At 43.6% G+C, this 25,610-nt stretch overlaps 1 protein-coding gene across 1 annotated transcript in view; it reads left to right on the top strand.

Moving 5' to 3' along the window:
- The window catches only part of LOC112254952 (plexin-A1), a 402,693-nt gene that overhangs the window by 155,451 nt on the left and 221,632 nt on the right, over positions 1-25,610 (top strand). Inside the window, 1 exon segment of the mRNA XM_042324754.1 lies at positions 23,224-23,364. Coding sequence (XP_042180688.1) covers positions 23,224-23,364 — 141 coding nt within the window.

Below are 25,610 nucleotides of genomic sequence, written 5' to 3'. Positions count from 1 at the left end.
CAGGGGCGGAGGCGGACGCAGGGGCGGAGGCGGACGCAGGGGGAGGAGGAGGACGCAGGGGCGGAGGAGGACGCAGGGGCGGAGACGGACGGACGCACAGGGACGGACGGCCTACACAGGCCGACACACAAACACACCATACCCAATCCCTCCCCACCACACACACAGTCATAAAACATGCAGACGTGTGTTCGTGATTTCTGTCCAGTGAGTGTATTAATGGTAGGTGTTTCAGTAACAGGGTCCAGTTAGGGAGGGGTTCTCCTGGGGCCTGTCATGGCCATTGATGGCTTTCCCAGGTTGACCTGATGTTACAGCAATGTTAGAGCCATGGTTTTCCCACGTTGACCTGATGTTACACGTTCACCAAAGGAAGGAGATTGATGAGCCCTTTCACTATTTCTAGGATTTATATAATGATTTCTCTCTTTCTTGCAGCTTTTCCTCTCTTTCACATTCACAAAACATAGAGCACAAACTTTTCCTCCGAAACAACACATTTTCTCTCACTTTAGATGGATTTCTCCTTTTCCCTTTCTCTGTGCACACTCATTAGCTTTCACACGTACTCCTTCACTCATTTACCTGCCCTCTCCTTTCACCCTCCTTCCTCTCTCTTTGTTTCACCCTTCCCCCTCTCCTCCCCTCTCTACTACAGTTCAACTTGTAAGCGGCGAGATATTTTTTTTCTGCATTGCTCGCTTGGCTGCCTCCGTTGCTTGTCTCTCTCTCTCTCACTCTCCCTCTCTTGCTCTCCATGTCCTTTGGCACAGCCCTGAGACATGTTAGATGTATTTGGTGGGCAGCAGCCAAGGGTCTCCCTCTGGGCTGTTAGGAAAGTATTGGAGAGAGAGGGAAGGAGAGAGTGAAGGAAGAATAGGAGGAGAGGGAGAAATGAGAGAGATGCAGAGAACGAGAGAAAGGACGTTTGTGTGGAGAAAGAGAATGAGTGAGAGAAAAGAGAAAGGAAGTGTGTGAAGAAAGAGAATGAGTGAGGGAAGAGAGAAAGGAAGTCATCCTCTTGTCATAGCAGTAGCATATGCCCCAGTAGTGTGTTAGTTGGGCACTAGGGCCACGCCCAAGACAGGGACGTTCCCCCTGGGCTGTCAAATCTGTTCAGAGTGGGAAGGTTCACCTGGGGAAGCCTGGATGGATGGATGGGCTAAAGAGAATACTCTGGCCCTTTTTCACACTTGGAGTTCATACATTATCGGTCATTTGGAGCAATTACCCTCCACTTTGTGTGTGTGTGTGTGTGTGTGTGTGTGTGTGTGTGTGTGTGTGTGTGTGTGTGTGTGTGTGTGTGTGTGTGTGTGTGTGTGTGTGTGTGTGTGTGTGTGTGTGTGTGTGTGTGTGTGTGTGTGTGTGTGTGTGTGTGTGTGTGTGTGTGCGTGTGTGTGTGTGTGTGTGTGTGTGTTTGTGCATGAGTGTGTGTGTGTTTGTGCATGAGTGTGTTTGGAAAAATAATGTGTATGTTACTATATATGGATGCACGCAGACGGACACACGCACACACACATTTGCCATTATTACGTCCTCATTAATAGACCTAGTTAACCCATAAAACCTCTTGAAGTATTTAAAAAATATAATCTGCCACACAGACGGACTACTATTTTTAGCCCATTGACCAACAGATTCACTACATTAAATAACATGTAGTCCCCATGTATTTAACCCCTTATTTTTGGCACTAAACAGTCAAGCCCTCACTTAACCCTGTTGAAGCCGGTGGAGGGGGGGTTTTATTTACTAAGCTATATGGAATTGTTTTAAGAAGGTCATACCAAGGATAATTTTGCTATTTGATTTGGATTTTAAGACCCTTCGAAGTGTAAAAAAAAACATTCAAATAAGTAATTGAAACATTTTATCTGCCCTTACTGCTATTAGTCCATACAAACACATTGAATAACATATTCACTACATGGAACAACAGTCCCCCCCTCTCTCTGTGGGCATCCTAGAGCAAAACCTTTCCACAGAGGCGTCGTATTTGACCGACCGCTTTGATTCAGTCTTATGTAGCAAAATTTGAAATAGTGTTTTTTACATTGGATAAAAGCAGAGATACAGAGCTAGGAAAATGGTATATCAAACACTGTATTTGAGGAACAATGGAAAAGTCATTCTGCTTTGAAAGTCGATAAACTTGTAATCTCACTTTTGAGAAAATGGCCTTTGAATGTTTTGGTACCTACTGGAGATTTCTTCTTTGTCTACACCCATTCAGCATCGTTCATACCCTCTTAAACTGTAACCCCAACCATCTCTTTAAGGGTTAATCCAAACGTTCTGTCCTAACAACCATCAAGCACCCAAGCTAACTAGCTAGCTTGCTAGCTACTTCCAGACACAAATGAGAAAACAACTGACTAACCATTTAACTCTCCCGAGCAGAGCTGTTTGGGCTGTTTTTATGTTATCCAGAGCTTTGGTGACTAACTGTTCTGCTGGCAGCAATTTACGTTTTTTTGCCAACATTTACTGACACCGGCCATATTCAACGGGTGTTGAGTGTTTGTAAATTTGTCAGTTATTCTGCGCTCTGGCACACTCAGACGAGAGTGCTCTGAAATTGGAGTAGATATCCATGGCGAACTAACCAGCTACGTCTATCAACAGTTGTCACAGTGACATTCTATTGAAATGGTTACTTGCATAGTGGAGTCTTTTGTTAAGACATATAGCTAGCTAGGTGAACGATGAACAATAATCCAAACTCATGACCTTACTACCCTGCATGAGTCTGCATATAGCTAACCAACCAGGGTCAATGTTAGCTAGCTAACATTAGGCTATAGCTAACTAACATTAGGCTATAGCTACCATTAGCCTATAGCTAACATTAGGCTATAACTAGCAAAGCAAATGGCTCTGAGATACAAATCATAAGATCATACATGTAACATTAGCTAGTGAGCCAGCCAGCTAACATTAGCTAGCTAGACTATCTTACCCGTATACATCATAGATGGATGCTTCTCCCTGACACGGATGCCATGGTTGACATTAGCTTGAAGATGTCTTCCGGAGACGTGTTTTCTCCATCTCCTTAGCTATTATACTCTAATTCCACTGATTTCAAAACTCAGTCATCCAGAAAGTGGAGAGCAACACTTATGCAGTTCTACTTCGTGATAATTTGTTTTTTAAAGCCACGTAAGACAAAATTACCTACACATACTGACCAGCTAAAATAGACAGAAGCGTGCTACATGGCAGACCAATCCAAACTCATCTCTCAGCATGTCCAGCCCACTCATTATCTCAGCCAATCACAGCTAGCGGGAGGGTTGCTGTCTTTTTATGGGGCTAAACCAACTAGGCTCGCAATTTATTTAAAAAACATTTGTGGGATGGACTGAGAGTTGCTGAAGAGTGGGTTTATGGAGATAGTTGGGATGTTCATTAGGTAGGGTTCTGCTCAATCAGTGGCCCGCCCCTGTGAAGGGACATGGGCTATAAAACTTTTAAAACACGGCCTCCTCTCCCTTCCTATATAAAGCCTTGACGACAATATAACCTCCTGTTCCGAGGATGTGAGGATGACAGTCCAATGTCAGAATGGTTCAGATAATAACTACAGAACGAAGCCAACATCAGCGTGAGCTTTGGTTGCGAATGGTATGAACTTTGAACTACAGAGGTGATACCTCCTAGCCGTTGAGTTAGCAACAGCAGCTGCAAACGCAGGTTAGGAAGGAACAGACAGAGTATCCCATCTACCACACAACGACGTTACTACAACGTATCCAATTTACTAGCAGAGACATTCTTCAAAGGACTCGGTTGGGCAATACGGCCTTCCATCTACCACCAACCTACTGAAGCGCAATTCAGAGTAAATATTTATTGCATTTTCCTTTTCCAAATGGCCGGTAATTTAGAATGCATTATATACTGTATTTACGATAGCACAGCTTTTCTCTGTGTTCCTCAGTCTTCACGCTCTTTCACTCAAGCCCAGCCCTTTTCCTTTGTATAACAAGCTGTCATATCTGTTCCGCCCGCTAGGGACGTTTTCCTTTATGACGTAATTTGTAATCAAGTTATGATTTAATTATGTGTATGTGTAATTCTGTGTGATTTGTTAGGTATTTAGTAAATAAATAATCAAACCCAATTTTGTATTACTGATTCAACTTGTTAGCCAGGGTTTGTGCAGATAACCAAGAATTTACAACTTTCAGATGAGACTGAATTAAGATGACGATTAATATTGACTGCTATTGATGTAAAATATTACTAGGTCTTTAAGAGTTTATTCGGAAGTTAACAGCTCTATAAATATTATTTTGTGGTGCCCCAACTCTCTAGTTATTTACATGATTAGCTCAATCAGGTGATATTAATTACGGAGAAATAATTTTATAGAATAGTATGTCATCTCACTTAATCCGGCATAGCCAAAGACACTATCTAGATGTAATGTATATGAAATTACTTTATTCTTAACTACTGTTTTTAAAAAGTACTATGTGCATAAAATGTCACAACAAAAGAACAAGCAACAATAAACAACGTTTAGATTTTTTCCTCCCTTGTGCCATCGTTGACGTGAGCAGTGTGCCTGTGTCCTTTACTGTGTCTGTACATCTGTGTGTGTCCATCTGTCTATGTGTCTGCCTGTCTGTGTCTCTGTCTAACATGGTGGCATTTAGCAGATGTGTGACTGACACCCACACAGTATTATTAACATGACTTATTATGAGATAATGTATCTAAAGTTATGCTGACATACACACCAAACAAATGCTGACTGACAGACACAGGAAGTCACATCATTGACTCCCATTTCCAAATTGTAGAACACCATCTCACATAACAAATGTGACAGTCTCCACCCTTGTTCAATCATTGATGTGAGCAGTGTGTTTGTGTGTGTAAGGGTGTGTGTGTGTGTTTCCCTTGTGCTACTCAAGATCTCTTGTTAACACAGCATTGTCTTTAAGACCATGAGCTGAGTGGACTAAAGACATGTCAGTGTAGCTTACTGGTTCATATTGGGTCTATTTATATAGACAGTCTCCCAGACTGGAACATATTTACACTGCTAATGTAAGACGGGTGGAAAGGAAGGACAAATGAAGCAGACACACAGACTGAAAGTAATTTGGGGCTCCCAAGTGGCAAAGCGGTTTAAGGCACTGCATTTCAGTGCTAGAGGCATCACTACAGGCCCTGGTTCGATTCCAGGCTGTGTCACAACCGGCCGTGATTGGGAGTTCCATAGGGCAGCGCACAATTGGCCCAGCGTTGTTCAGGTTTGGCCGTCATTGTGAATAATAATTTGTTCTGAACTGACTTGTTAAATAAAGGTTCAATGAAATATTAAGTTGTAATAATGAGGACGTAACAATGACAAGTGTTTTTTATTTATTTTACCTTTATTTAACCAGGCAAGTCAGTTAAGAACACATTCTTATTTTCAATGACGGCCTGGGAACAGTGGGTTAACTGCCTGTTCAGGGGCAGAACGACAGATTTGTACCTTGTCAGCTCGGGGGTTTGAACTTGCAACCTTCCGGTTACTAGTCCAACGCTCTAACCACTAGGCTACGCTGCCGCCCCAAGTGTGTGTGTGTGTGTGTGTGTGTGTGTGTGTGTGTGTGTGTGTGTGTGTGTGTGTGTGTGTGTGTGTGTGTGTGTGTGTGTGTGTGTGTGTCAGTATACATTACTACATCCTCATTAATAGAAATAATTCCTATGTTGGTGGATGCTTTCGCTGTGGTTTATCTTGGTGTTGAGTGATGATCTTCCTATGGGCTCTTGATTTGAACAGTGATGACTACTTTATCTGTCTGTGCTATCACTCCACCTCTTACATAATGAATCATATTAAGCTTTCTGGACTGAGCAAACATATACAGTAAAATTGACCTTTAGGTTCAGGTGGGCTCAAATTTTTATTTTGAATTCCTCATCTCTCTCTTTCGCTGTCTCCCGTTCTCCCTGTTTTTCTCTCGCACTTTCTCACTTTCTCTCTCTCACACACACACACAGTAAATTCCATGAAGGGCGGGTTTAGGGTGATCATGTCAGGAATGTGCCTCCTCCATTGTTTTCTGTGATCCATTCCGGGGTAAATGCCAGCCCAGTCAGAATCATCTGGGAAACCATACCCGCCCCAATCTGGTCCAGCCTACTACTGCCTACACCTTCCCTTGCTGAGTCTACACACACCACACACGATGCGCGCATGCACACACACCAAGTGATTTGTTGAGCACACACACATTGTGGGTAGAATGTTGTGCACAGACTTCTCCTTCACCCCCTTGGCCATTCTCTCCTTCTATAGCAGTAACCACACCTTGAGCTAGGAGGTACGAAGAGTTAGGGCAAGAGCAAGATAGGGAGAGAAAGAGGGGGTTATAGGAATCATTCCCTTGGGCAGGTAGAGGGATGGGTGGGGCAGCTTGGCTTTCAGATATTGTAGAACCCTGATCAGGTTCCAACTGTTGGCCAAATGAAATGGATGCCTGCTGCTTAAGTTATTGATTGATTAGATCTCTGTGTGTGTGTGTTTCAGAGAGAACAGCGTAGGTAGGTTAGTGGATGGAGGTAAATGGGTTCTCAACATAGACACACAAACACATACACACAGCACAAAGTTATAGCACCATATAATATTATTTTACCGAAACCACATTATAAAACCCCATACAAATCCTATTTCTTTCCTCATTGTGTTACCATTTAAATGTTTTGGTTTGTATTACATTCTATATTCAAATTATATAATTTTGAGCACTAGCTTCCCATTGTATACAAAAAACATTATTTATAAAACGGCTCGTAACACATTGATATTGTTGTGGTGGCTGCTGGGTGTTTTGGGTCTAAATTAGGAAACCCACGCTGTCTAGTCTATCTGAATCCTCTTGCCTCCAGTCAAGACAGAACATGCCTCACAAAGTTATTGACCTCTCTTTCCGTTTTGGCTGCACTCTTTATTGTTCCCCTCCTGTCTCTCTCGCTTTCTCGCTCTATCTCTCTCGCTGTCTCTCACTGTCTCTGCTTCTCTTTCGCTGTCTCTCACTGTCTCTGCTTCTCTTTCGCTGTCTCTGCTTCTCTCTCGCTGTCTCTGCTTCTCTCTCGCTGTCTCTGCTTCTATCTCACTCTCTCTCCATCTCTCTCGGTTTTCTGTGGCTGTGATTTCCGTACTGGTCGGGATTATTCTCCCGTGTTTCTTGAAGACTGGGGGAGGGAGATTTGTTGTAGAGTCGAGGGAGTGGGAAAGAGGGGAAAATGTATTGGGGAGTCGAGGGAGTGGGAAAGAGGGGAAAATGTATTGGGGAGTCGAGGGAGTGGGAAAGAGGGGAAAATGTATTGGGGAGTCGAGGGAGTGGGAAAGAGGGAAAATGTATTGGGGAGTCGAGGGAGTGGGAAAAAGGGAAAATGTATTGGGGAGTCGAGGGAGTGGGAAAGAGGGAAAAATGTATTGGGGAGTCGAGGGAGTGGGAAAGAGGGAAAATGTATTGGGGAGTCGAGGGAGTGGGAAAGAGGGAAAATGTATTGGGGAGTCGAGGGAGTGGGAATGAGGGAAAATGTATTGGGGAGTGGGAAAGAGGGAAAATGTATTGGGGAGTCGGGGAAAAATGTATTGGGGAGTCGGGGAAAAATGTATTGGGGAGTCGGGTAAAGATTTATTGGGGAGTGGGAAAGATTTATTGGGTAGTCAAGGGAGTTGGAAAGAGGGAAAAATGTATTGAGGAGTCAAGGGAGTGAATGAGAGCAAAACAAAGTACAGGGAGAGATGGGAAGACAGCGGCATGGAGGGGAGAAAAGACTGAGCAGGGAGTGAGAGTTGGTTTTGGAATGAGCTGTGGTTTTGGAATGGCTTGGCCCACTTGGGGTTGACTTGGTGTGGTCTGGTGACAGAGTTGATCAAAAAGAGAGTACAACGCTGAACACACAACACATGCAGTGGTAAACAATGTTGGATTCTTCTCCCATTCCTTTTTCGTCCTGTTCCTCTTCTCTTCTTTTTCACTCCACCCTTCTGATTTTCCTCTGCATCCATCAGAATCCCTGGGAAAAGTGTGTATGCCATTCTGCAGCAGTATAACGGATGTCTGCTTCTCTTAGAGCTATTAGTCACAACAGTGGCCATGTAATCACCACACACCCCACTCCCTGAGGAAGCCACTGAGAGTAGACCCCATTGAGATACATTATTTATATTTACTTCTATAGTAGCCCCTCAGTTAATACTGATCTAGATTGGTACAATCTTACTCTATGCTCCCATCCAGAAACACTTGTTTATGAATGTGTCATTACTGATCTAGGTAATATCCATTCCAGTCTATGTTAATATATTTCTACACATTGCCTATGGAACATGTGTGAGCTAGACATTCATGAATACAATAACACACTTAGCGAGTGGTGCCACTGTGTCGTCTTGTGTGTGTTCTCTCTAACGGTGCCAATGTAACTAGTGGTGTCTCATCTGTCGCCCCTCGATGCCTCTGCGGCTCTGCCCAACCTATGGTTTCTCTTTCCTGACTCTGATAAGGCCACATAGCCTAGCATCCAGAACAGCTAGCATAACTTACTTTGTACATCATGTTTCTGCCACCATTTCTTATGACCAAAAATAGCTTCTAGATTACTCATCTTGTACTGGAAGATTTTTTCTTCAATGAGTCGGACGCGAAGGATTTACTTCAGACACCCGGTAAGGCCCTCATCCCCGCAATTCTCAGGAGAAAGAGTTATTGCTATCAGGGACGTTTGTTGGGGTGCTTTGTAAGGATCCGATGGGGAGTGGATAATCTGCCTTTAACATCGGTGCTATTAGCCAACGTACAATCATTGGATAATAAAATAGACAAACTACGATCATGTATATACTACCAATGGGACATAAAAAGTATAATATCTTGTGTTTCACCGAGTCGTGGCTGAACGATGACATGAATAACATACAGCTGGCAGGTTATATACTGTATCGGCAGGATAGAACAGCCGCCTCCGGGAAGACCGGGGTTGACGGTCTATGTATATTTGTAAACAACAGCTGGTGTGCAAAATCTAATTACGTCTTGAGGTTTTGCTTGCCTGAGGTAAAGCTGTAGACCACACCATTTACCAAGAGAGTTTTTGTCTATATTCTTCGTAGCTGTCCATGTACCACCACAAACCAATGCTGGCACTAAGACTGCGGTCAATGAGCTGTATATGGCCAGGGACTTTAATGCAGGAAAACTTAAATCCATTTGACCTAATTTCTACCAGCATGTTAAATGTGCAACCAGAGGGAAAAAAACTTTAGACCACCTTTACTCCACACACAGAGATGCGTACAAAGCTCTCCCTTGCCCTCCAGTTGGCAAATCTGACTATAATTCTATCCTCTTGATTACTGCTTACAAGTAAAAACTAAAGCAGGAAGCACAAGTGACTGGGTCAATAAAAAAGAGGTCAGATGAAGCAGATGCTAAGCTACAGGACTGTTTTGCTAGCACAGACTGGAATATGTTCCGGATTCTTCCGATGGCATTGAGGAGTACACCAATCAGTCACTGGCTTCATCAATAAGTGCATCGATGACGCCGTCCCCACAGAGACTGTACGTACATACCCCAACCAGAAGCCATGGATTACAGGCAACATCCTCACTGAGCTAAAGGTTAGAGCAGCCGCTTTCAAGGAGCGGGACTCCAACTCAGAAGCATATAAGAAATCTCTGTATGCCCTCTGATGAACCATCAAACAGGCAAAGCATCAATACAGGACTAAGATCGAATCGTACTACACCGGCTCTGATGCTCATTGGATGTGGTAGGGCTTGCAAACGATTACAGACTACAAAGGGAAGCACAGCTGAGAGCTGCCTAGTGACACAAGCCTACCAGACAAGCTACATTACTTCTTTGCTCGCTTCGAGGCAAGTAACACTGCAACATGCATGAGAACACCAGCTGTTCCGGACGACTGTGTGATCACGCTCTCCACAGCAGATGTGAGTAAGACCTTTAAACAAGTCAACATTCACAAGGCCGCAGGGCCAGACTGATTACCAGGACGTGTACTCCGAGCGTGCGCTGACCTACTGGCAAGTCTCTTCACATTTTCAACCTCTCCCTGTCTGAGTCTGTAATACCAACATGTTTCAAGCAGACCACCATTATCCTTGTGACCAAGAAAACTAACGTAACCTGCCAAATTGTCTACTGACTCGTAATGCTCACGTCTGTAGCCATGAAATGCTTTGAAAGGCTGGTCATGGCTCACATCAACACCATTATCCCAGAAACTCTAGACCTACTCCAATTTGCATACCACCCCAACAGATCCACAGATGATGCAATCTCTATTGCACTCCACACTGTCCTTTCACACCTGGACAAAAGGAACACCTATGTGAGAATGCTATTCATAGACTACAGCTCAGCTTTCGACACCATAGTACCCTCAAAGCTCATCACTAAGCAAAGGACCCTGGGACTGAATTCCTCCCTTTGCAACTGGATCCTGGACTTCCTGACGTGCCGCCCCCAGGTGGTAAGGGTAGGTAACACATTCGCCACGCTGATCCTCAACACTTGGGCCCCCCAGGGGTGCGTGCTTAGGAGGGGTGCGTGCGTAGTACCCTCCTCTACTCCCTTATCACTCATGACTGCATGGCCAGGCACGACTCCAACACCATTAGGTTTGTTGACGAGACAACAGTGGTAGGCCTGATCACCGACAATGATGAGACAGCCTATATGGAGCAGGTCAGAGACCTGGCCGTGTGGTGCCAGAATAACAACCTCTCCCTCAACGTGATCAAGACAAAGGAGATGATTGTGGACTACAGGAAAAGGAGGACCGAGCACGCCCCCATTCTCATCGACGAGACTGTAGTGGAGCTGGTTGAGAGCTTCAAGTTCCTTGGCGTCCACATCACCAACAAACTATTATGGTCCAAACAAACCAAGACAGTCATAAAGAGGGCACAACAAAGCCTATTCCTCCTCAGGAGACTGATAACATTTGGCATGGGTCTTCAGGTCCTCAAAAGGTTCTACAGCTGCACCGTCTAAAGCAGGGACCGTCTAAAGCAGGGGTGGGCAACTCCAGTGCTCAGGGGCCTGATTCGTGTCACAGTTTTGCCCCAGCCCCAGCTAACACACCAGAGTCCAATAATCACCTAATCATGATCTTCAGTTTAAATTGCAATTTGTTTAATCAGCTGTTTTTGCTAGGGATGGAGAAAAAGTGTGACACCAATCAGGCCCCCGAGGACTGGAGTTGCCCACCCCTGATCTAGAGTATCCTGACTGGTTGCATCACTGCATGGTATGGCAACCGCTCGGCCTCCGACCGCAAGGCACTACAGAGGGTAGTGCGTACGGCTCAGTACATCACTGGGGCCAAGCTTCCTGCTATCCAGGACCTCTATACCAGGCGATGTCAAAAAAAGGCCCTAAAAATAGTCAGACTCCGGTACCAGAGTGCCAAGTCTAGGTCCAAAAGGCTTCTTAACAGCTTTTACCCCGAGCCCTAAGACTCCTGAACAGCTAATCAAATGGCTACCCAGACTATTTGCATTGCCCCCCCCTCTACTTTACGCTGCTGATACTCTCTGTTTCTTATATTTGCACTTTAACTCTACCTACATGTACATATTGCCTCAATTACCTCGATTGACCTGTGCCCCCGCACATTGACTCTGCACCGGTACCCCCTGTATATATCTTCGCTATTGTTATTTTACTGCTGCTTTTTAATTACTTGTTACTTTTATTTGTAATTTTTTACCTATCTTTTTTACTTAACACTTTTTCTTAAAGCTGCATTGTTGAGGGCTTGGAAGTAGACATTTCACTGTAAGGTCTACACCTGTAGCATTCAGCGCATGTGACAAATCATTTTTGATTTGATTTCTAAGGCAGCCCAGTTAGCATAGCATTGCACCCATTTGCTGCTAGCATAGCACCCACCGGTGTTCTTTTTCCTTAATATTGAACGCGCGCGCACCAGTTTGGAACCTATATTCTGTCTGTGTGCTGGAATCTTTTGGTTGTGCTCTGAAATGATGCATTGTGAAGAGCCTCTTTAAAATCTGTTCTGTGTGTGTCTGCAGCATGCATGTCGATGATTGAGTTAGTGTGATTTAGCTATCATTGGAAGTTGAAATGCGCTGCGTCGAAAGACTCACTACACATACTTAACGGCGGCGGCGGGGGCATTTCATTTCAGAGGGAGCAAGGGAGGGATGCAAAGGAAAGTGGAAGGAGAGATGGAGAGGTGTTTACGGGGAACACGCAGAGTAAAAGCCATAATGTTGAAGCATAGTCATCATTTGCTGCCAAAAAGTTTAGTGCTGCCGCTTCAGCGGTGTAGAGAGCCTTGTGTGTGTGTGTGTGTGTGTGTGTGTGTGTGTGTGCTTGGCCATGTGCTTGTCTTGACACACACACACACACACACACACACACACACACACACACACACATACACACACAGTAGCTGGCTAAACCTGAGAGATGTGAAAATGAATACGTCCAATGTGTGTGTATGTGGAGCCTTTAAGAGTCTGGGCCTAGTCATGCTACTGTGGCTCCTTCAAGAGCCTGGCCCAAGTCATGCTACTGTGGCTCCTTTAAGAGCCTGGCCCTAGTCATGTTACTGTGGCTCCTTTAAGAGCCTGGCCCAAGTCATGTTACTGTAGCTCCTTTAAGAGCCTGGCCCAAGTCATGTTACTGTGGCTCCTTTAAGATCCTGGCCCAAGTCATGTTACTGTGGCTCCTTTAAGAGCCTGGCCCAAGTCATGTTACTGTGGCTCCTTTAAGATCCTGGCCCAAGTCATGTTACTGTGGCTCCTTTAAGATCCTGGCCCAAGTCATGTTACTGTGACTCCTTTAAGAGCCTGGCCCAAGTCATGTTACTGTGGCTCCTTTAAGAGCCTGGCCCAAGTCATGTTACTGTGGCTCCTTTAAGATCCTGGCCCAAGTCATGTTACTGTGGCTCCTTTAAGATCCTGGCCCAAGTCATGTTACTGTGGCTCCTTTAAGAGCCTGGCCCAAGTCATGTTACTGTGGCTCCTTTAAGAGCCTGGCCCTAGTCATGTTACTGTGACTCCTTTAAGATCCTGGCCCAAGTCATGTTACTGTGACTCCTTTAAGATCCTGGCCCAAGTCATGTTACTGTGACTCCTTTAAGATCCTGGCCCTAGTCATGTTACTGTGACTCCTTTAAGAGCCTGGCCCTAGTCATGTTACTGTGACTCCTTTAAGAGCCTGGCCCTAGTCATGTTACTGTGACTCCTTTAAGAGCCTGGCCCTAGTCATGTTACTGTGACTCTTTTCCTGGCCCAAGAGCCCTGGCCCTAGTCATGTTAATGTGCCTCTTTTAAGAGCCTGGCCCTAGTCATGTTAATGTGCCTCCTTTAAGAGCCTGGCCCTAGTCATGTTACTGTGACTCCTTTAAGAGCCTGGCCCAAGTCATGTTAATGTGCCTCTTTTAAGAGCCTGGCCCTAGTCATGTTACTGTGACTCCTTTAAGAGCCTGGCCCAAGTCATGTTACTGTGGATTTGGGATTAATACTGTAGTTTTTACCCGCACCGGATGTGAAAGGCCACGTCCATATATATGAATAAAGAGATTGTGTGTGGGTGTGAACATATTTATGTCTGTGTCGGCAATACGCATCACGTGTGTGTGCGTGCAATCACCCTCTCCACACAGTGGTGGGTATAGATAAGAGGGGACCTTTTTGATTTACAGTGAGCCCTCTGTAAAACCTTTCTCTCTCTCTTTAGACAGATGCCTAGTATAAACTATACACAGCTGTGACTCACTATACACAGCTGTGATTCACTATAAACAGCTGAGACTCACATCAAGCAGCTATGGACTGAGCCATTGTATTTCTCCCTCCCATGTTCATATCCACAAGTAAATTCCATTGAATTGAAAAGGCTTTAATGGAATGATTGCCAAAGTAATAGTATTTAGTTTGATTGATGAAGCGTTGGTTTATGGCTGGCACAGGAGTAGCCAGACTACACATGAGAAGCCTCTGAACAAGCATGTGAGAGGAGAGAAAAGAGGATGTTGACTTTTGGTCGCTTCACAGACCATAAGACTGTGTGTGTGTGTTCTCTCTTCATTGTCGGTAAAGCTCTGCCTGTCCCACTGTTTGTGTCTGAGGTGTGATCGTGTCGTCTGACCTACATATTATGTGTGTGTGTGTGTGTGTGTGTGTGTGTGTGTGTGTGTGTGTGTGTGTGTGTACTGTCTGAGAGAAGTGGGACCGTAGAGGTTCTTCATCTGTAGTGCTGCCTCTGGTCTAGTATTTGCTTCTCGCCATACTAAAGATATTGTGTGTGTGTGAGACTTATTTCGGCCAGTAAAAGCTGCGTCACAAGTTACATTTCCTATTAACCTACAGCTTCGATTGGGGTGGTGGCCACAAAAAATCTGAACTCATGAGGGGCTGCAGTTGCTCACAGAGAGAAAATTAAGTTTTACACCTAATTTGCTGCAATTCTACACATTTTGCCACAGGGTGGAGAGAAATGTTTGCCCTTTTTAATATGATTTCTGAGTGAGAGTGACTAACAAAATCAATGCGACCATGATTAGGCCTACTTCAAGTTAGATAGTTGGCCTCTAGACTAACTTACCAATCTATTTTTTTTGCTGAGATGGGGTAATTTAGTGATTATCAGAGAGAAACTGCTGATGCAAAAAACATATTTCAAAATTGCACCTTGTGTAGTCTACTCTTCTGACTCTCACCAGTAAATTGAGTCCCACCGCCCTTTTGCAAGGGCTGTAATGGCTCACAGTGTTCTGCCACCTCAGTGAGTGATGTGTCTACTGCAGTTCTATGAAGCTCGGAGCAAGACTGGATGCAAGTAATTCAATTGTCTTTGAGTTCATCACTTAGAGGACGTGACTGAGTGATGGGAGATGAACAGAGTTGAGAGATGGTGAAAGGGAAAGAGGGATGTTAGACAAAATATTTGCATTTTTATCTCCATCTTTCCCGGCCTCCTTCTCTCACCTGTTCAGTTTCATTGCTAAAACCACTATTGACTGCCTTCTCAAGTTCACATTGCTGTTTCGACATGGGCTGTGTTTCAACATGGGCTGTGTCTGAATGCTCTGCCGTGGCCTCCTTCCATCACCTCCCTTTCCTTGTCTCATTTCCTTGTCTCCCTTCGAGGGCTCACGCCAGCCATCAGTCAACCTCTCTCCTCTTGTACAGGGGACTGGAATTACCACCACTCTCCCATTCACTCCTTTCTTCCTCTCCTCCTTCGGTCTCAATTGTTCCTCTCAGAGCGGGATGTGCCACATCTCCACTTCATCTCCCCCTTGTAACATCAAAGGGTGGAATGTGCCTGATCTGCTATTATGCATGGAGAGACCCAGTTATGTCAAGACTGTGCTCCAGTCAGGGGAGCAGGAGAGGGGATTGCAAGGGATTGGACAAATGTGTGTGCACAAGTGTATTAGGTGTGTGTGTGGTTTCTCTGTGTGAGCGTGTTTCCGCAAGTTTGTCTGTGGCTCCTGAACTAGCTATCTTCCCCACCTCCTTTTGTAACATCAAAGAAGTTTGGGACGCCATGCAGCTCCCAAAACGAACACCTACAGAGAACCAGACTGTCAGTAGCCCCATAGCAAAGACTGAGGACACATACACACACACACACACACACACACACACACACACACACACACACACAGTCTACCAGTTGTCTCAGTAGTGTGTTGTACTGTAGGTAGGTGGTGTTTAAATATACAGGAACCTGTCAGGGAAAGCTGGGCCGCATCCTCAATGACACCGTACCCTGATCAAAAGTAGTGCACTACATAGGAACTTCTCTGGATGAAGGCACAATGGATGACTCATAGGCTAGAGGCAGAATTTCAGTCTGTGTCCAAAATGGTACCCTATATAGTGTACTACTTTTGACCTACACCCATAGGGCTCTGGTCAACAGTGCACAACAGTGCACTATATATGGAATAGGGTGCCATTTAGGGAATAGGGTCACATCCATTGGCTAAAAGGCATGTCAAATGCAGAAATTATACCTGTTGTCCATACTCCTAAAACAATTAGGTTTTAAATACTGAATGGCTAAGCGCTGTACATTTTTCAAGGTTTTTGGAAGTTTGAATCAGATGAAGGAAAGTAGACGAGAAGAGGGGACCAGTTAAGACTGTTGAGGAACACCCCTAAGTCTTCTCCAATAGCGCCACAGTATGCATGTCATATGACAGGGGTGAGTTGATTTTGATGCATTCACTCTGGCAGCTTTCATTCAATACTGACAGCAGGTGCCTTATCACTCCCTCAGTGCTTATCAGTATGCCAATGTCTTATGTTTATCTAGTCCTACCGGGTGTGTTTGAAAGGAGTTAACAATGAGGGTGAAGATGGGATTAATCTATAGATAGCTCAGTGTCACATACACTATTTGTAGACAGGGAACCTCTGCCTCTCAGTATCCTTCTCTTCCTTTCTCTACAATTATCAAGTTATGTTCAATTGAAACCAATGAGCTTATGCTCCTCCTTACATATTCTCTGAAACCAACAGACACTCAAAATCAGAAAGACACAATGTAAAAACTGTAGTGATAATTATCGTCTCCTTGTTGCATGCAGGCTATTGTATCGATGGCCTCCCTGCCCTGGTATAAACCTACACACCATGTTAAATGTGTCTCTCTCCTCACCAACACCTTAACTATTAGAATCCCTCTGTCTGCTCAGGAGAATAGCTTGTCTTAATTCAATTAGCCAAATGTTGCTTCTGTTTCAAACTCACCCTTTTCCCCCCTCCCTTCTTTAGTCTCTCACCCCCCCTGCCCTCCCATTCTCTTGCTTGCTATCTCTAATACCAGATAGACAGGAAAAAGGATAATGAACCTACATTTTTTAAATAATTTATTCTCTGAAAAATATTTTCAATATAGAGTTTCAATATAGAGCTATTATCAGCATTATTTAGCAGATTAGGTTGTTTTTGTGGTATTAAACCAGTGATCTTGCCAACAACCTTCAGCAAGAATATGAGCAATTTGGAGTTATTGACTATGAAAAAGGTGGGAATTGTGTCCCCCTTGTCTAATTTAATTGCTATGTTTACTGTCAATATAGTATTACAAATATTTGTTAAGAATTTATTTCAGAAAAAAATGATGTGCGACGAGGAAGGGCTGTTGACATACAGTATACAGTGCATTCGGAAAATATTCAGCCCCCTTTTTCCACATGTTGTTATGTTACAGCCTTATTTTAAAATGGATTAAATACAACAAATCTTAATCAATCTACACAACACCCCATAATGACAAAGTGAAAACAGATTTTTAGAAATGTTTGCACATTTATTTAAAAAACAAACAGAAATTGCTGATTTGTGTAAGTATTCAGACCCTTTGTAATTAGATTTGAAATTGAGCTCAGGTGCATCCAATTTCAATTGTTCATCCTTGAGATGTTTCTGCAACTTGATTGGAGTCCACCTGTGGTAAATTCAATTGAATAGACATGATTTGGAAAGGCGCACACCTGTCTATATAAAGTCCCACAGTTGAATGTGGATATCCGAGCAAAAACCAAGCCATGAGGTTGAAGGAAGTGTCCGTAGAGCTCCGAGACAGAATTGTGTTGAGGCACAGAACTGGGGAAGGGTACCAAAACATGCATGCAGCATTGAAGGTCCCCAAGAACACAGAGGCTTCCATCATTCTTAAATGGAACAAGTTTGGAATCACCAAGACACTTCCTAGAGCTGACCGCTTGGCCAAACTGAGCAATCGATGTAGAAGGGCCTTGGTCAAGGACGTGATGATGGTGACTCTGACAGAGCTCTAGAGTTCCTCTGTGGAGATGGGAGAACCTTCCAGATAGACAACCATCTCTGCCGCACTCTACCATTCAGGCCTTTACGGTAGAGTGGCCAGACAGAAGCCACTCCTTAAATCAAATTTTATTTGTCACATAGTGGTTAGCAACGATGTTAGTAAAAGGCACATGACAGCCCGCTTGGAGTTTGCCAAAAGGCATCTAAAGGACTCTGACCATGAGAAACAAGATTCTGTAGGCTGATGAAAACAAGATTGAACTCTTCGGCCTGAATGCCAAGTGTCACGTCTGGAGGAGGTATGGCATCATCCCTATGGTGAAGCATCATGCTGTTGGGATTTTTTCATCGGCAGGGATTGATAGACTAGTCAGGATCATGGGAAAGATGCACAAAGTACAAAGAGATCCTTGATGAAAACCTGCTTCAGAGCACTCAGGACCTCAGACTTTGGGCTAATGTTCGCCTTCCAACAGGACAACGACCTTAAGCATACAGCCAAGACAACGCAGGAGTGGCTTTGGAACAAGTCTCTGATTGTCTTTGAGTGGCCCAGCCAAAGCCAGGACTTGAACCCGATCTAACATCTCTCCTGAAAACAGCTGTGCAGTGACGTTCCCCATCCAATCTGACAGAGTTTGAGAGGATCTGCAGAAAAGAATGGGAGAAACTCGCTAAATACAGGTTTGCCAAGCTTGTAGCATCACACTCAAGACTCGAGGCTGTAGTCGCTGCCAAAGGTGCTTCAGCAAAGTACTGAGTAAAGGGTCAAAATACTTATGTAAATGCAAAATATCAGGGTTTGTTTTCAATATAAATTAGCAACATTTTCTAAAAAACTGTTTTTGCTTTGTCATTATGATATTGTGTGTAGATTGATGAGGGAAACAAATTATTTTAGAATAAGGCTGTAACGTAACAACATGTGGAAAAAGGTCAAGGGATCTGAATACTTTCCGAATGCACTGGCTCATATTTTGTTTCAGCCTGATTTCTAAATTGATAAAAATTGTTTTTCTCACCCATCTACATACACACAATACCCCATAATGCCAAAATGAACAAAATGTTTTTAGAAATGTTTGCAAATTCATTGAAAATACCTAAATATCTCATTTATATGACTATTCACACAGTCAGGACTTTGTTGAAGTAGACTTTGTAGAAGTACTTTGGCAGCGATTACAACTTTGAGTCATTCTGGGTAAGTCTCTAAGAGCTTTCCACACCTGGATTATGCAACATTTGCCCATTTGTTCCTTAAAACATTATTCAAGTTCTGTCAAATTGGTTGTTGATCATTGTTATACAACCATTTTCGGGTCTTGCCATAGATTTTCAAGTAGATTTAAGTAAAAACTCAGAAATATTTCACTCAGAAATATCTTCTTAGACACTCAGAAAAGTCTTCTTGGTAAGCAACTCCAGTGTAGTTTTGGCCTTGTGTTTTAGTTTACTTTCCTGCTGAAAGGTGAATTTATATCCCAGTGTCTGGTGGAAAGCAGACTGAACCAGGTTTTGCTCCAGGATTTTGCCTATGCTTAGCTCCATTCCATTTATTTTTTATCCTGAAAAACTCACCAGTCCTTACCAATTACAAGCATACCCATAGCATGATGCAGTTACTTGAAAATATGTGATTCGATTCGGTCTTCCGTTGCAAAATTTGAAATTCGTTTTTTTTTTTACATTGGATAAAGTACTGTAGAGACTCAGAGCTAAAAAAATATATATATATATATGTGTGTGTCATACAGTGGTTGCTCAACTAAAAGTTTAGAGATTATGCTGCGGGTTTTAGGGGTAATTTGTGGTTTAGTACGGTGCCCTGCGTCACTGCTCCAGACCAGCGCAGGGGGGAGTTAGAGCACTGATTATGCTTACTGGAAAATACTCTTTCAAAATGAATGGAAGAGGCAAGTTGAAGGGTTAAAAGACAGCATTCAGAGGTCAAGACAGCACTGCTCTGATACAAGTGCGTAGTACATCCCGTGCCAGCCATGACTGGGAGACCCATGAGGCGACACGCAATTGGCCCAGCGTCGTCCGGATTAGGGGAGTGTTAGGCCTGATGGGATGTCCTTGTCCAAAATATAGGCAAGGTGAGCTTTTGGTTTTTCTCCCTCTCCAAAATATCTCTATTTTTTAAACAAAGCAAATATTATTATTATTATTAACCCTGCATTATAATTAAATAAAAGCCCCTTAGGGCAAACCTGATCTGTGAGAATAACGAAAATTGCCCCTTAGATGTTCATTTAAAATCCTCCAATCCTCTAAATGTAATTATTGGCGGAGAGTCAAGTCAGTGGAAAAAATATTTTTTAGATATACTGTAGGCCTACCGTAGGCGACATGAGTCTCACTAGTGTTGAGTAATGTGCTGTTAAAAGTAGGTCTTATTTATTTATTTTTATTTAACCTTTTATTTTACTTCTCCCTTCTCTCGGCGTGGGGTTCTGGGCAGGTAGGGAGGGTGGCTTCAGCTCTCGCCCGAACTCGGATCCCCACATCTCCATGTCACCTGGGTTGTGCCCGACTGGCTCCATCCCACTTTTCCCCATTAGGCACATCCGCATGGCGCACCCCCTTTCCCCATTAGTCACATCCGCATGGCGCACCCCTTTTCCCCGTTAGGCTCATCCGCATGGCGCACCCCCTTTCCCCGTTAGGCACATCCGCATGGCACACCCCTTTCCCCATTAGGCACATCCACATGGCACACCCCCTTTCCCGTTAGGCACGTCCACATGGCACACCCCTTTCCCGTTAGGCACACCCACATGGCACACCCCCTTTCCCCACACCCACATGGCACACCCCCTTTCCCCGTTAGGCACATCCACATGGCACACCCCCTTTCCCCGTTAGGTACGGCCGCATGGCGCACCCCCATGTATTATTAAATGGTAAAGCGTTTGAATTTTAGAGAATTGTATGTGTTCAATTATTTGTGACATTGTCATTTAAAGCATGTTGAAGTTAGAAGCAATATAATTTGAAACAATATTTTACTGGTCTTGATATATCAATGAGATTTTTATTTTCACTGAATCTCTGTTTGGGTATTGGTTAGACTACTATTAGGGTGTGTAAATGTTATGCCCTTAATACTGTAGACTACTCCCAACCGGTCACGTTGTACAGCACCATTTTTTCCTAATGGAAGCCCTGATGGTTTAATTTTTAGTTTTTCTTGGAATAGAAACACCATAATATTAATCAAATGAATTCAACTACATTTCTTAAAATCAATCCCATATACTACGTTCTTACAAAAAAAAGCTTTTAAATTCTCTAATACAGCCAATATTGAAGACTGTCAAATGCTTCTCAAAGATGCATTAACAGAAACAATGGCTGACAATTAAATGACGTGCCATAGACTTCTGCGGCAGCACGCAAGGTGTTCTGCAGTATGACACAACTTTTACAGGAGGAACCACTGCAGTTGAGGAACAATGGGACAGTCATTCTGCTTTGAAAGTTGATAAACTTGTAATGCCGCTATTGCGAAAATGGCCCTTGAATGTTTTGGTACACCGACTGGAGAGCTCTTCTTTGTCTAAACCTATTCAGCACCGTTCACTCCCTCTTAAACCTTAGCCCCACCCATCTCTTTACAGATTCACATGTGAGGTCATGTACTAAACAGAGGGAATACGGTAGTGTAGTAAACAACCAAAGATTTCAAGACTAAACGTGGTGAAAGTAGTAGCCTACAATAAGGAAAAACTCCAGGTAAAAATACACTTAATCTAGTCCTTTGCCTATATCCTAATCTGACTTTGGTGCAGGTCATGTTGTCCTTTATTTGTCACATGCACAGGATACAGGTGTAAACGGTACAGTGAAATGGTTACTTTCATATTTGTATAGTAGAAATATCAATAATAGAACGTGTCTGGATAAAAATATTTTAGAATTGTTAGATGATGCTTACCCAGACACACTTGTTTAAATTCATGGGTCATGTGAAAGAAATGCTATAACCAGCCCCCAGCCACATCTAGCTAAGTGGACGGGTCACTATTATCTAGACATGTACACATGTTCATGAAATACAATAGGTGGCCGTAATCACCCCCAGACACACCAGGCTAACTTGATGGGTCATGTAATCATCTGCTGAAGTGGAATCTTTTGTTTAGACATGTAGTTAGCGCGCTAAACAATGAACCATAATCCCAACCAATACTACTAACAATACAAACACATTGTCATAGCTAGCCACATGAAATACTGTAGTATGAATCTGCAGGTAGCTAAAGCTAACCAACTATGTTCAATGTTATCTAGCTAGCTAATATTTTTCAGTTTTGTTTGTACAGCTTGTTTGGCCCATTGTTTTAAGTCACTCCGGTTCACACTGACCTTGTGCAGAAAGTAGTCCATCACAACTTTTCCCAATCATCATTGTCAATAGCGCCTGCTAAATCCAGGGCAGCGTTGTTGTTGAGCAGTAGCATCACTTTTGCAGTTATTCATGGCTTAAAAAAAGCTCTTTAACAAAGCAGCGATAGAAATTATTATCTACGCATACTAAGCAGCTCATGTTATAGACAGAAGCATAATACATGGCAGACCAATCCGAACTCAAGTATTTGAAATTCACTGCTCGACTGTGGGACCTTACCTGTATGTGTGGGGTGCAGAGATGAGGTCATTCAAAAAACTATTATTGCACTATTATTTATTCCTGAATATATTTAGGCTTGCCATAACAAAGGGGTTGAATATGTATTGATTTAAGACATTTCAACTTTCCATTTTTGAATAATTTGAAAATAAAAAATAAATGAAAAACGTAATTCCACTTTGACAGTATAGGCCAGTGACCAACATTTTGGACAATTTAATCAATTTTAAATTCAGGCTGTAACTTAACAAACTGTGGTACAAGTCAAGGGGTGTGAATACTTTCTGAAGGCACTGTATTTATGACATTTTGGCCTTACCCTGGCCTTTTTTTAACAATGACAAAATGTATGATACAAATGTCAATTATATGTCAACCAGCCTTCCTCCAAAGGACCATTCTATGGATTACATTTTGTAAAATACCCCAAAATCATGATCTTTCTTTTGTCTGGTTTTGGTGGGGAATCACTCCTGTCCAGATATAACCTCTGGTATAGTGTAGTTATCAAAAGTGCTACACTTTTAACAAATCACAAAGGACCATAGATCTCCTATAGGAGCATATATTTGACTTTTGTTCTCACAATAATCCTTCCCCATCTGTCTTTTATCCAAAGCAACGTATAGTTCAGTGAGTGCATACATTTTATGTGACCCTAGTGGGAATTCATCTTTGGGGTTGCAAGAGCAAAACTACCCAACTGAGCAACACAGGACAAGTATGTAACCTACCATCTTTCTGTGTCTCTGTCTAGATCCTGGTTAACTCAGTGAGTCCCACGCATCCTGCTCTGCTCTATGAGAACCTGGTTGTGAGTGATGGCTTCAGCCCCATCCTTCGAGACCTGCTCTTCTCTCCTGACCTCCAGCACATCTACATACTCTCCGACAAACAGGTAAGACAGATGCACACAGGGATGCACATTGGCACATATGCACAAAAGCCTGCGCGCACGCACACTCGCTCCAGCACATCAAACTCACCGACAAATATGTATTGGACACTCACACACAGATGGGCGTACACACACACACACACACACACACACACACACACACACACACACACACACACACACACACCTCAGACAGCATATCTAAATAAAGACTTTGGCAGGTGTCAACAGGGGACCAACGATGTCTCATTAGTACACACACACAACCTTCCGTCCCACCAAATACACCTTTAATTAGATCTTGCCATTTGACCCGGGTCCCCACAAACCACCGTCCGCACAAATCGCGGCCCCTACAAACCATGGTCACCCGTGTCGCACACATGCACACCAGGGGAATGGGCAAATGTCAGGTGTATTCCATATGGAGACCTGTCAGGCCATGTGGAGACCTGTCAGGCCATGTGGAGACCTGTCAGGCCATGTGGAGACCTGTCAGGCCATGTGGAGACCTGGTCATTTACAGCCCCGCCGCTGGATAGGCTGTCTAAAGATTGGAAGCTTGTGGCTGTGGGTCGCCTCCAATGTTGCAGCTGACACCCCCTTTACCACTCAATAGTACAGGGGAAAGAAGCAGGAGAGTGCGAGGTAGACTGGGAGAGGCAAAGAGGGAGAAAGAGGAGTCCATAATGCATCTGTATGAAATGTGTGAATGTGTCCATTTGACAAGGTAGAGTTGAAGTCGGAAGTTTACATACACCTTAGCCAAATACATTTAAACTCAGTTTTTCACAATTCCTGACATTTAATCCTAGTAAAAATGTCCTGTCTTAGGTTAGTTAGGATCACCACTTTATTTTAAGAATGTGAAATGTCAGAATAATAGCACAGAGACTTATTGTACATAAACTCAATTAGTATTTGGTAGCATTGCCTTTAAATTGTTTAACTTGGGTCAAACGTTTCGGGTAGCTTTCCACAAGCTTCCCACAATAAATTGGGTGAATTTTGCCCCATTCCTCCTGACAGAGCTGGTGTAACTGAGTCCGGTTTGTAGGCCTCCTTGCTCGCACTCGCTTTTTCAGTTCTGCCCACAACCTTTCTATAGGATTTGAGGTCAGGGCTTTGTGATGGCCACTCCAATTCTTTGACTTTGTTGTCCTTAAGCCATTTTGCCACAACTTTGGAAGTATGCTTGTGGTCATTGTCCATTTGGAAGACCCATTTGCGACCAAGCTCTATCTTCCTGAATGATGTCTTGAGATATTGCTTCATTATATCCACATAATTTTCCTACCTCATGAAGCCATCTATTTTGTGAAGTGCACCAGTCCCTCCTGTAGCAAAGCCCCCCCACAACATGATGCTGCCACCCCTGTGCTTCACGGTTGGGATGGGGTTCTTTTGCTTGCAAGCCTCGCCCTTTTTCCTCCAAACATAACAATGGTCATTATGGCCAAACAGTTCTATTTTTTGGTTCATCAGACCAGACCATTTCTCCAAAAAGAACAATCTTTGTCCCCATGTGCAGTTGCAAACCGTAGTCTGGCTTTTTTATGGTGGTTTTGGAGCAGTGGCTTATTTCTTGCTGAGTGGCCTTTCAGGTTATGTCGATATTCCTCTGGAATCCAAGATGGCATCGCAGTCAGACGTCTTTGTCCTGTCGTGTCCCTTGTAAAACGATATATACATATTTTTCTTCGCATATATTTTTTAAAGATTTTGCTAAACCTCAACTTCTAAATACTCTCCTGCAACCCGCCTCACCCAATGTGGCTTGGATCTGCTTTATTTTCTAAAGTATTTATATTTACTTCGGATCTGGAATTCCTCAACTGCAGCAAGCCAGCTAACTACCAGATATCAGTCAGCAAAACATTGCCAGTGGTCATCAGCTAACCTTCAGCTCGGAAAGCTCTCGCCAGTTCGAACAACGTGACTAACCAGAGGATAACGGACCTATTATTTTTATCCCCGGATTCCTACCGCAAACTGAACATTTTCATCTGGATCTTCACAACTAGCTAACCGCAATCCCGGATGACTCCTCCTGGCTAGCGTTTCCATCCCAGAGCAAGCACCAATTAGCTTGAAGCTAGCCCGTCCAGGGCCCTGTGCTACCACCGAAGCATACTCCTGGGCTACAATATCCGGACCCCTTCTACAGCCGGTACGGGGCACGAAACCCCGCAGATCCCCTATGACTGGAATACCGACATAATCTGCCCGAGGACCCCGGTCTACTA

The sequence above is a fragment of the Oncorhynchus tshawytscha genome, linkage group LG07, assembly GCF_018296145.1.
Source record: "Oncorhynchus tshawytscha isolate Ot180627B linkage group LG07, Otsh_v2.0, whole genome shotgun sequence".
NCBI lineage: Eukaryota > Metazoa > Chordata > Actinopteri > Salmoniformes > Salmonidae > Oncorhynchus > Oncorhynchus tshawytscha.
This window is presented reverse-complemented; position numbering and strand designations above follow the sequence as displayed.